Here is a 12,559-nt window from a genome sequence, read left to right as displayed (position 1 = left end):
TAACGTTTTCCCAGAATGACAACCAGGAAGTCTGCAACCTCTGCCTGGCGATAGACCACGGTACAAAAGGGGGTGGTGATGGACGGGGCATTTGAATCAATCAAACGCTCCCACCCAGTCAAAAGATCTGGGTTTAATCCATCACCGTTCTTTAGCTCACCCTGCAACCCCAGTTCAGACATGGCTATATGCAAATCAGTCTGACCCTGTGCCTTATGGGAACAGTCCAGCCCGAACTGCCAAGCCATGTCTTCCCTGGACCGGAAACAAGCTTCCGAGGAGCGGTTTCTGGCATTCCAGCCGTCTTCAGCCCGGCTTGCTTGAATCCAGTGGCAAAGTGAGCAAGGGACTCACGTCTGAGCATACCCTGCCACACTTATGGCGGCCAAAAGCAGTACAAAAGGGGGTGGTGATGGACGGGGCATTTGAATCAATCAAACACTCACACCCAGTCAAAAGATCTGGGTTTAATCCATCACCGTTCTTTAGCCCACTCTGCCACCCCAGTTCAGACATGGCTATATGCAAATCAGTCTCACCCTGTGCCTTATGGGAACAGTCCAGCCCAAACTGCCAAGCCATGTCTTCCCTGGACCGGAAACAAGCTTCCGAGGACCGGTTACTGGCATTCCAGCCGTCTTCAGCCCGGCTTGCTTGAATCCAGTGGCAAAGTGAGCCAGGGACTCACGTCTGAGCATTACCCTGCCACACTTATGGCGGCCAAAAGCGGTACAAAAGGGGGTGGTGATGGACAGGGCATTTGAATCAATCAAACACTCACACCCAGTCAAAAGATCTGGGTTTAATCCATCACCGTTCTTTAGCCCACTCTGCCACCCCAGTTCAGACATGGCTATATGCAAATCAGTCTGACCCTGTGCCTTATGGGAACAGTCCAGTCCGAACTGCCAAGCCATGTCTTCCCTGGACCCTGGCGATAGACCACAACACAAAAAGTTGGAAAGCTTACACAGAGTTCAGGCTGAAACCTTGAGAGGAAGGGAGAAGCGGAGGTGGGACACAGAAGAAAAAGGGCTTGTCACTGAGGAACTTCGGACTGTCTAGAGAGGGGAAGGACAATGTTGAGGACACTGATGAGGCCCAAGTGAAAGACCTTGATGCTGAAGTAGAAGAAGTTGGCAAATTAGAAGCAAGCCAACCATCAAAGAAGGAGAACATCGAAACATACTCAGGTAACATCGAAAAAACATTATGGGCTATTCTGAAGGCTTTGGACTCGAAGCCGCACAAGATACCTACCTTGCACTGTTACAGGAGGGTAAAATAATTGCCAGCACATACTGAAAATCAGCATTAGAAGTGCAGACACAGTAGTAGGCAGCTAGTTGTGGGAAATGCCATGAGGAGACATGCCTGGTTATTGGTGCCGGGATTTAGAAATTTGGTTCAGGCGAACATCATCAACACACTATTTATGAGAGAGAGCCTGTTCAAAGCTGCTGTAGGCACACACTGCAACAAGAAAAAAAACAGGAGGCAAAGACCATGGGAACACTACATTTCTGGTGTCAACCAAGAAGGGGATTAATTTAATTGAGAAGACCTACAGAACGAGGACGTTTCCTAAGCACAGCATCACAGCCACCTAACCAGCAGCCCGCTCCTAAACAAAGATCACAGTCACAGTGGCAGTTTCACCAGCTGAGCATCAGCCCTTTTGTGGAAGAGCAAAAAGAAGGAGTCTACTCTCCCAGAGGAGTGAGCTCCTCTAGCAAGTAACTCCACTCAGCTACGCCCCCAACACGTAACACCAGTAGGGGAGCAGACTTTCACCAGGGGTGGAAAAAATGCGTTGTAAACGCCATACAACATGGCTACTGTATAGAGCTGGTAAGAACATCGCCGGCTACACAACCAAAAAAACAGAACAGACCCAGGGTCTTTTTTTTGTTTTTAAACAAAGTTTATTGCATTTTGTAATGAAACAAGGCACATGATACAGGTACATCAGATTGTCATACATCTACAGAATACTGTCCCTGGGATTATTAGTAGCTCCCCTCTCCCTTGGTAATTGAAACATAAAATGCTATTCTGTAGCACACAGCAGTAAACCATTGAGAGGAACAATAGAATCAAAGATGGGATGTAATTTCTGTAGCCTTAGTAATTTATCCACTGACAGTCATGAGGCACATTCAATATGAACTAGAACTCAATCCCTTTAACCAACACACAGAGGGTCTTTACCTAATGTGTAGTTCCAGTAGCAGTGTATTTCAGAAGTAAGAGGACACACATATACCCTACCTAGATGACTGTCTAGTAGAGGCTAGCTCATTTTCCGAGTTCAAGAGGAGCATAAAAATGTTCATAGACACGTTGAACAAGCTGGGATCCTCAAAAAGTCTAGAAAAGTAATTGCCACTACCAGAGCGAGAAAAGGTGTTCCTAAGAGGCAGGACCTACATGGTGAAGGCAAATGCCTGCCCAACCCTCAAAAGGATACAGGCAATACTGCAAGTGGCAATTTCTGATGGTGACATCAGTGGGACGGATGGGCATGATGGACTCCTGCATTCCTCTGATCCTACATGCAAAAATAAACATGAGACCGTTCCAGGAATGGATCCAAAACAAAGGGCCACTAGCAGCGGACAGTTGTGAAAATCTAGTGGTTGTTATGCAAAGAGTACAGGAATAGGCAACATGATGGAACAAGAAAAACGTAGCAGTGGGAAGGTCTTTCTTGCAACCAATCCCATATGTGACCATCACCACGGATGCATCCCACAGAGGATGGGGATCTCACATGGGGAATCTAAGCATCAGGGGACTATGAAAGGCACAGGAAGCAACTCAACACATTTTTTTTAAAGATAATTACAGTTTTCCTAGCCCTAAATGCATTCCATGACTTAGGTCTGGGGGACGTCAGTGCAGGTCCAAACAAACAACACAAGCACAATGTTCGACCTGAACAAACAGGGAAGGACAAGGTCACATGCACTATCGAAATTGGTGCAAGAAATTTTGGAGGTGGGCCATATACAGAAATCAATCAATCAATCAATCAAACAATCAATCAGTCAGTCATTTGTTAAGCGCTCTACATACCCGTGAGGGTATCAAGGCGCTGTGGGGGGGGGGGGGCGCTACTGATCGAACAGCCAGGTCTTTAGTGTCCTCCTGAAGGTCAGCAGGTCTTGGGTCTGTCGTAGGCTCAGTGGGAGGTTGTTCCATGTCTTGGTGGCGAGGTGGGAGAAGGATCTCCCGCCGGTGGTTGTTCTCCAGATGCGCGGGACGGTGGCGAGTGAGAGGTCGGCGTAGCGTAGCTGGCGGTTGGGGGTGTAGAAGGAGAGCAGTCTGTTGAGGTAGGCTGGGCCGGTCTTGTGGAGTGCCTTGTGTGCGTGGATGATGAGCTTGAAGGATATGCTCTTGTTAACGGGAGCCAGTACAGGTTTCTCAGGTGGGGGGTGATGTGGCCGTGTCGTGGTACATCAAGGATCAGTCGTGCCGAGGCGTTTTGGATGCGTTGTAGTCGATTGATGAGCTTGGTCGGGGCTCCTGGGTAGAGGGTGTTTCCGTAGTCGAGTCTGCTGCTGACGAGGGCCTGGGTGACTGTCTTTCTTGTATCTGTCGGGATCCATCTGTAGATCTTGCAGAGCATGCGGAGGGTGTTGAAGCAGGAGGAGGAGACAGCGTTGACTTGCTTGGTCATTGAGAGCATTGAGTCGAGGATGATTCCCAGGTTGCGTGTGTGGTCGTTGGGGGTCGGGGCTGCCCCCAGTGCTGTTGGCCACCAGAAGTCATCCCAGGCTGACGGGTTGGAGCCGAGGATGACGACCTCCGTCTTGTCCGAGTTCAGCTTCAGATGGCTGATCTTCATCCAGTCGGCGATGGCCTTCATTCCTTCATGGACGTTGGCTTTGGCGATGATGGGGTCCTTGGTGAGGGAGAGGATCAGTTGAGTGTCGTCGACGTAGGAGATTATGTTGAGGTCGTGCTGTCGGGCGACGTGTGCAAGCGGGGCCATGTAAATGTTGAACAGTATCGGGCTGAGGGAGGATCCTTGGGGTACGCCGCAGATGATCTCGGAGGCTTCGGAACGGAACGGGGGGAGGTGGACGCTCTGGGTTCTGCCGGAGAGGAAGGAGGTGGTCCATTCCAGAGTCTTGTCTCGGATCCCTGCGGCGTGGAGGCGTGCTCGTAGTGTCCGTTGTTGAAGGAGGCGGAGCTGTCTAGAAGGATGAGTGCTGCAGTCTCCCCGTTGTCTAGCAGGGTCCTGATGTCGTCGGTGGCGGCGATGAGGGCGGTCTCGGTGCTGTGGTTGCTGCGGAACCTTGACTGGGAAGGGTCCAGGATTCTGTTCTCTTCGAGGTATCGGGTTAGCTGTCTGTTAACGATTTTCTCGATGACCTTGGCCGGGAAGGGGAGCAGAGAGATGGGTTGAATGTTCTTGCGGTCTCTTTGGGTCTGCCTTGGGTTTTTTGAGCAGGGCGTTGATCTCGGCGTGTTTCCAGCTCTCTGGGAAGGTCGCGGTCTCAAGGGAGAGATTGATGACGTTACGTAGGTGGGGTGCGATGGAGCTGCTTGCTTTGTTGAAGACGTGGTGCGGTAATGGATCTGACGGAGAGCCGGAGTGGATTGTGCTCATGGTCTTGATGGTGTCATCGACGCTCACGCTGGTCCAGGCTAGTAAGGGGATGTGGTCGATGGTGTGCGGAGGGTCTGTTGTGTTGCTGTCTGTTGGGGCTGTCTGGGTGTTGAAGCTGTCGTGGATGTCTGCTATCTTGCGGTGGAAGAAGGTGGCGAGGGAGTCGCACAGGGCTTGCGACAGCGGGATGTCATTGCTGTTGGAGCTGGGGTTAGAGAGTTCCTTCACGATGTTGAAGAGCTCCTTGCTGTCGTGTGCGTTGTTGTCGAGGCAGTCTTTGAAGGAGGTCTTCTTGGCAGCCCTGATGAGGTGGTGATGAAAGAAAACCATAAGGACAATGCACGAGCCAGGAGCAGAAACAGTGGAAGCGGACATACTATGAAGACATACTATGTAGACGGGCTATAGTTTCAAATGCGTAGAAGCTACATCAACAGGTTCTCCAAAGGGTAATGGGGTGCACCAGAGGCAGACTTATTCACATCACCTGATAACGCAAAATGCAAACACTTCACATCCACACACCCACACCACCACTCCCTCTAAACTGCCCTGATTGTAAGCTTGTCAGGGAAATTTGCTTACGCCTTTCCGCCAATTCCCCTCATACCGCTAATGATAGCCAAGTGCAAGCAATCACAGATGACACTGATCCATGTTGCTCCACAAAGGGCAAGACGCACATGTTTATCAGACCTGGTAGAAATGTCTCAAGAAAACATAATAGGGCTACTAATTTGCCACAACTCCTCTCAGTGCAAAAGGGGATGGTACTCCACTCAAAACCAAACAGCCTAAACTTAGTGGCATGACTCCTAAGGACACAGAGTTTGAACACTTAAATTTAGCTAATAGATCAATTGAAGTTTTGAAAGAGGTTTGATGGACAAGTATAAGAAGATGGTGCATGGCCAAGTGGACAAGATGCGTCTGATAGTGCAAAAAGCAACAGCTGGAAGAAAGCAGACTGTGGGATACTACAGTAATCAGATACATAATGCATCTATATGATAAATTTTTTTGACTTACTACTCCCTAAAAGTACACTTACTAGCAAGAGTGGGCTCAAAAGGGGTCATATAAGGGGACGTTTTTTCACCACACCAGTAATTACAAGGTTTCAAGAAGGAGCAAAAAGAATAGCTCCACCCAGAGCTGCACTCACGCCCATGTTGAACCTCCAACTCGTCCTAACGCAGTTAATGAAAGAACCTTTCGACCCACTACACAAGGCAGAACCCATGTTCTTAGCCCTAAAAGCACCATTTCTAACCGCAAATACAGGCGGGTAAGAGCAGGGGTGCGAGGTGGAGGGTGATTTATTTAATTTTCCCTCAGGTCGTCTGTCGAATTCTCCCGCTTCACCGCTCTAACCTGCATGGGCTGCTCCTGTAAAAAGGAACCCTAATAGTGATGCAAACAACCCCACACATTCTTCCAAAGGTAATATTGCAGTTCCATGTCAACTAAGCAATTCAAGTATTGAGTTTTTTTAAAGGCCCAAAGAATAAAGCATAAAGGCCCCTGCACACGCTAGACGTAAGAAGAGCAGTGACTTACTTAGATAAAAACTGAAGATTTCAGGAGAGGAAGACAATTCTTTTTACCATTTGCAGTCCTAAAAAAGGGTTCACCAGACAATCGCAGCATGTCACAAAATACTGGAGTACATCTAGAGACAAGACTTAGAGCACACTCAACAAGAAAGGAGGGAGCAACTCCTGCCTACCTAGCAAATGTCCCGCTAATTGACATATGTATGCAGCCACATGGGCATCGGTGTATACATTTACCAAACACTGCTGCATCAAAGTTCAATTAAATAAGGAGTGTCAGTTGGGTCAGAGATTATTAAAAAACTTTTTTGCCAGTTCAAGATAATTTCAACCCAATCTCCAAGGGCGAACAAGGATATGGCTCAAAAACAATGCACATCATGTGAATCCAAAAATGCTTCACACTGCAAAACAAAATGGTTACTTACCTGTAGGAGTAGTTTTGCAGTTTGAAGCTCTTTCTGAATTTACATTCTACCCACCCACTTCTCCAAGAAATGAGACGTAACATGAAAATGCAAACTAGCAAAAAGACAAGGAGAATGATTAGCAAGTAAAAGGGAAGTAACACAGCAAGTCAAGTTGTCAAGAAAGGGAAAAAGGTTTCTGAGGATGGCAACCATGCACATGGGCTTCCAGGGCACACATCTGATGTAGCAAGGGGATGAACCTGACTGTACAAGATGACACACCCATACACAAAAAAAGAGAGAATAGTCTAATAAGTATTCCAGACCCAACCAGTAGATAGCAGAATAATGCACAATATCTGAATCCAGAAAATACTTCAAGCTGCAAAACTACATCTACAGGTAAGTAACTATTTTCTTGTCATCTAATCTTTACAGCTCCCTGTTGAGCCATCTTTGCTCCACATGTAATTATATGCCAATATCCCAAGTCATCACTTTAAATGTTTCCATTTAATGCCAACACCCCTACTGGACCAGAGATTCCTCTACACCACCACAGCCACAGCACCACTAAATGCCACAGCATCACTCAGCACCACTGAATGCCACAGCATCACTCTGCACCACTGAATGCCACAGCATCTCTCAGCACCACTGAAGGCCACAGCATCACTCAGCACCACTGAAGGCCACAGCATCACTCAGCACCACTGAACGCCACAGCATCACTCTGTGGAACCATTCAACAACAACTGGTTCTAATATGTTCTCTCAATGTTTCAAGATTTATTACAAATGTCACAGAAAGATGTTAATATTTCATTCTGTTCTTGGATTTTCATCACAATCAAATACACTGAACATAATCTTCCCAAAAGTTATTTACAAAAGTTTAAGCTATTGCCATTATAAATTACAATAACTTTTATTTAAGTATTAATTATTTAAAAAAATAAAAGCCATTGTTATTTGTAATATTAATACATCTAAGTCATGTAAATACAACACATATTGCATTAGAAATGCTATAGGTGTCACGTTTGCGAAAGTTAAAACTATTGGCATTGTAAATGACAAAGCTATTGATTTCGCTATTTTGAAAACCAACACATAAATAAAATATTTGTCATTTACAATACCTATACCTCAAACTTTCCTAATGCGAGACCTATTGCATTGCAAATGCTTGTTTTCTTTAAAGTCAACTTTCCTCTCTGGTCCATATGTGCTGTCTGTAGGAAACCTACACGTGTGTCCCTTTGTTTCAGACATGCTCACCCTTTTTACTGTTTTATTGGTTCTGGCATTCCCCTTACATTGAAAGTCGGAAACTTATATGGAGTACGTATATTCATTATACATAGGATATATGAATACTGTCCAACTTTTTCTTTTGCCCGAAGCCATATCTACAGAACACATTTTATGACATGTGGGATATAGAATAATGCCCATTGGCGATGTGGAATTTCTTCTTACTGCATGGTTGGAACTGTAATACTTACAGCCCTTCAACAACTCCCTCACTCCACCATGGACCAGAAAAACTATTTCTGCCCTTTAAGAAACCTAACAGTAATTCGCTTTAGTTTGACTGATCCATAAAAGTGGAGTTAGAGCAGCATATGGGGTCTGAAAAGCAAGCACATACACAGAGTGTCCACATCCTCATAGCCCTATTAAATTATCATTGCGGGTTGCAAATCATAGTGCGAATACAATTTCACCATATGTCATATACGTATTTGATGAGTCATGCATGCCCGGATTATAAGCCTCTGACCTGTTAAGTCTTATATATTGTTGTCTGCCATCTTGGGTGTGACCATGGGAAGGATTTAGTCCTCTGCCTCTGATTCTGTTCCATCTCTAACATAATCTATGAATTTGCCTAGTAACCTAATGTCCAAATTCATAGGTTTTGTTCAGATCTTATTGTTCGGGTGATTGTCTTGTCACCAGGCAGCGGCTGCTTCCTGTGCTGCTGCTCTCCTGTCTGTCATTTGGTTTTCATTGCTCTCCACGGTGTCCTGGATTTCTGTGCCAACTTTTACTTCTAACTTTTCTATGTTCACGATCTTCCGCTATACCATTGGATACCACCCACTTTTCAACTGAATATCATGATTCTTAAACTCAGTGTAAAAGTGAGAGCTTTTTCCATCATTTATTTATTTTAAATAATAATGATTTATTTTTTTATGTAGCGCATGCTACAAACTGAATTACCTATTGACACTGATAACTACTTTTAATCGTGATGTTCATTTTATCAACCTATAAGACTGAGAAGCTGAGTTGTGCCTGTAGAAGTTCAAACCTGTGACAAACAGATCTGAGGACCAGTGCTCAGCCTACGCAGTTATTTTATTGATGCTGGATTCTTTAGCAGATAAAAACTTTCACTCGGTTGCAGATGTGGACACCAATAGGGGCTGTATTTTAGAAGTGTGTTCCACTTGTTTGCACCGCAGAGGCACTTTGGTATTACAGACCAGGCGGTTCCTATAAACGCATGAGCTGTCCAGTGGGTCGGTGGACATCTATAAATTTGGTTGGAGGAGTACTCACCAAGATGAGAGTATTAACACGGTCCACCAAACTCAAATTTGGGCCCTTAGTGGCCAATTCAGAGAGCATGTGGTTCAGCCAGCTGTTGTTAGGTTGCACCAATGGAGAGGGCCATAAATAAGACACTGTGAGGCGTAAGGATATTCTGTAAATTCAAAGCGCCAGGGGCTGAGCCTATTGGTGACTCTCCCTCTCGTCATGTGGAGCAGCACCTCACAGGGTTTTGCTGGGCTGATGAGGTCACTGCACCTAGGGCTGTGAAATCTTCAGCCCGGTAAAGCCTGTCTCAGGCTGCCGGGCGCCGGCTCATTAGTACATGCAAAGCACCTGGCTGTCTGATCCTGACAAAGTGAGTGTCTCTCAAGCTGACCTTTGCACAGCCTAAAAGATACTCATTGTGCTTTGGAAAATGGAGGGCGTTTGAGCCCTGCCGCCCTTATTGACTGGCTGCCCCTTCATGGAATATTCTCTTATCCTCCTCCTTGCGCAGAATCAAATAATCCTAACAAATTCCATCCAGTATGGAATTTCCCTTACCCAGCGAAATATTATTGCATATGCAATATTATCTCAATTTCAACTCTTTCTTGGAAAAAATAAAGGAAGATGCTGTCACTTCAATTTTAGTTAACTTAAGATGGGAACTAAATGGTGATGATATTGAAGCATATCTATTATTACACCTTTCAGGTTTCTTCTTCACCATGACCCATTAAAAATTGATCGCTAGACTGGAAGAAATAAGTATTTGGATGAATAGCATTTAACTGTTTACGGTCCTGTCGTGAAGGATCCATCATTTAATGAGTTCCTGTCTCCTTTTTAGGTTTAACAAGTAATAGTGCTTGCACCATTCATGGCAAACATATTATACTTCATAATTTCTCAAAGGGACGATGGTCCATTCTCCTTCAGTCATTGGCTTCTTGTGTCAGGAACCTCCAGCCATTGACTTCAGAAATTGTCAGTCATATCCTGGAAACGTACTTTAGTCTCACTCTCATATCTTAGAATTGTTGGTCCTTTTGACTTGCCAACCAGATGACGTCTCAAGTGAAACTGGTGGAGTTTGGAATGCTGGCATGATGGGGTTTTGTTTCACAACGATTACTTGTGTTTTACTTTTTGAAACTTTCAGCGCTGAGTTAGGATCCCACCTGGAATATTTGTATTTAGGATTCAGACTTCTTAGACTGTATCAGTCAGCAGCTCGAGTCATGGCACATTTAAAGATAGGCCATGTCTCTCCAGCTTAGCTCTTCACTGGTCCCTGTGAAGAAGCGGGTCTTATTCAAATCCCTGTGCATGGTTCGGAAGGTGCTGTGTGGGAAGATCACACTATTCTGTGCAGAGAAACTCTGATACTAGGGGACCTTGCTACAACCTCAAAGGTTAAAATATCTGGATTTGATGGACGTGCCTTTCTTTTCTGGCCGCCAAGGCTTGGAACGAACTTGCAGTAGGTTAATAAATATGCTCCTGAAAATCAATTATTTTAGATGTTTTAGTATAGTTCAGTTAACAGTGGAGTTGTGTCTGTTGGATGAATTGGTATTTAGTGCCAAGAAGCCTTATGATATTAACTCTGCTTCATAGATTTAGAACACAACACAACTACAGTGCATTAAGCACAGCTACAGTGGGGTGAAATTGGGTGTGCATTTTGCAGTTCTTGTGCTTTACTAACACTGCTCTGATGTATCATGGTCTGGAGCAAGGCGCTTTTCATATTATATTTGTTTATTTTACACATGAAGCCTTGTGGTTTTCTAAAGGAAGGATCATAGTCTTTCTAACACAGAACTGCTTGGGATCCTGTTTCACATTAATTGTAAATTACTTGTTTTTCTCCCAGGTTTCTCCGGCAATTGTGTTGGCTGTGGTGAGAAAGGTTTCCGCTACTTTACAGAATTTTCCAATCATATCAATCTTAAGCTGACAACGCAGCCCAAGAAGCAGAAGCATTTAAAATATTACCTGGTCCGGAATGCTCAGGGAATGCTTGTGAAAGGATCCCTTATTTATTGGAAAGGAGCAGGTAAGACAATAGTGCTAAAGCACTGTACGTGTTTCAAACTAGTTGTACATAGGGCACATTAAATATGTGTCTTTACAACGCATGCGAACACATCGCATGCCATTACAACTCGGTCGTTACAACAACTGCGTTGTTACAATGCGAACCAGTACATCTCAAGTCGTTACAACGACTTGCTGTGGGGGGCGCGCTGGATTTAGGAATAGTATTATTTACTATTCCTACTCTAGTTTGTGCAACAGCAGGGAAGGTGTTGGATTAGCGCGCCCCCTAGAGCAAGTCATTGAAATGACTTGCGATGTAATGGTACGCGTGGTAACAAAATAGTCGTTGTAACGTCAATGTTGGCAGGAGTCAACACGATGGAATGCCTGCAGACTTGCCTTCGTGTACAGATTTGATCACTCTGCATATTCAAACATAGTCCTTGAATTTTCATTGCAAGGAAATAAATATACAGGTTTCTGAAGATTGGTAACATGGATTTGCACTTGGAAATGGGGCATTTAAATACCCAAGTATTACTTAGGTGTGCAAATGTTTTCGAGAAAAGGACCCAACATGACTTATTTCAAGGTTGTCCTCGCCTTCTCTAGAAGTTGACCGAATAGGTCATTTTCAAACATGGCTTAAGTTTTATTTCACTAAAATGATGTAAGATTGTGGTTATTTTGTGAAATTTAATTTTAATAAAACTATATATTCTGCATAACAGTCTAAATGTGGTTTAGTGCTTTTGAGGCTTCATGCTATGTTGTAAAACTTTCATGGAGAAAGTTAAGTAAATTAATACAATATCCAGGGCCTTATTTACAGTTTGGCAGACGTGATAATCCTTCAAAACATGGCGGATATCCTGTCTGCCGTATTAAAAGTCTCATAGGTTACAGTGAGCTTGTGATATGGCAGACGGGACGCGCGCACATTTGTGACAGAATATCCCCTGTGCCAAACTTGAAATAAGCCTCTTTGATGGAGTATGCTTATTGCTTATCATGACTCAGGGAATAATAGGAGGTCACAGTAAAGTGAAAAAGCCTCAGTATTCCGTGACATTTCTCATCACTGGCAGTGGAGTAGTAAAGAGGTGCAAAATTACCATCCTGTGCCCATCTCTTCCTACACCTCATGGTTGTAGGAGTGTAGCTCCTACCGCTTAGATTAAAACTCAGTTCTCAGTTTCATTTTATTTACATAACTTTGCTGGAAGGATGTAAGATTCCAACAGTTTGCCAGTTTCAATACTTTCTCATTTTTTAACTGTAGTATTTTGTTGCAATTTAGCTTAAAATTATGGGAGAAGTTGACCTTACAAACTTTATACAAGCGGGTTTAGGGAAAACATCATTCATTGAAGAGAGTT

General features: G+C 44.5%; 1 protein-coding gene across 1 annotated transcript in view; it reads left to right on the top strand.

Moving 5' to 3' along the window:
- The window catches only part of GREB1 (growth regulating estrogen receptor binding 1), a 656,933-nt gene that overhangs the window by 311,560 nt on the left and 332,814 nt on the right, over positions 1-12,559 (top strand). Inside the window, exon 5 of the mRNA XM_078647791.1 lies at positions 11,014-11,196. Within this exon, the coding sequence (XP_078503917.1) occupies positions 11,014-11,196 (183 nt within the window). The remainder of the gene's footprint in view (positions 1-11,013; positions 11,197-12,559) is intronic.

This window comes from Lissotriton helveticus, chromosome 6 (assembly GCF_964261635.1).
Source record: "Lissotriton helveticus chromosome 6, aLisHel1.1, whole genome shotgun sequence".
In the NCBI taxonomy this organism is placed as follows: domain Eukaryota; kingdom Metazoa; phylum Chordata; class Amphibia; order Caudata; family Salamandridae; genus Lissotriton; species Lissotriton helveticus.
This window is presented reverse-complemented; position numbering and strand designations above follow the sequence as displayed.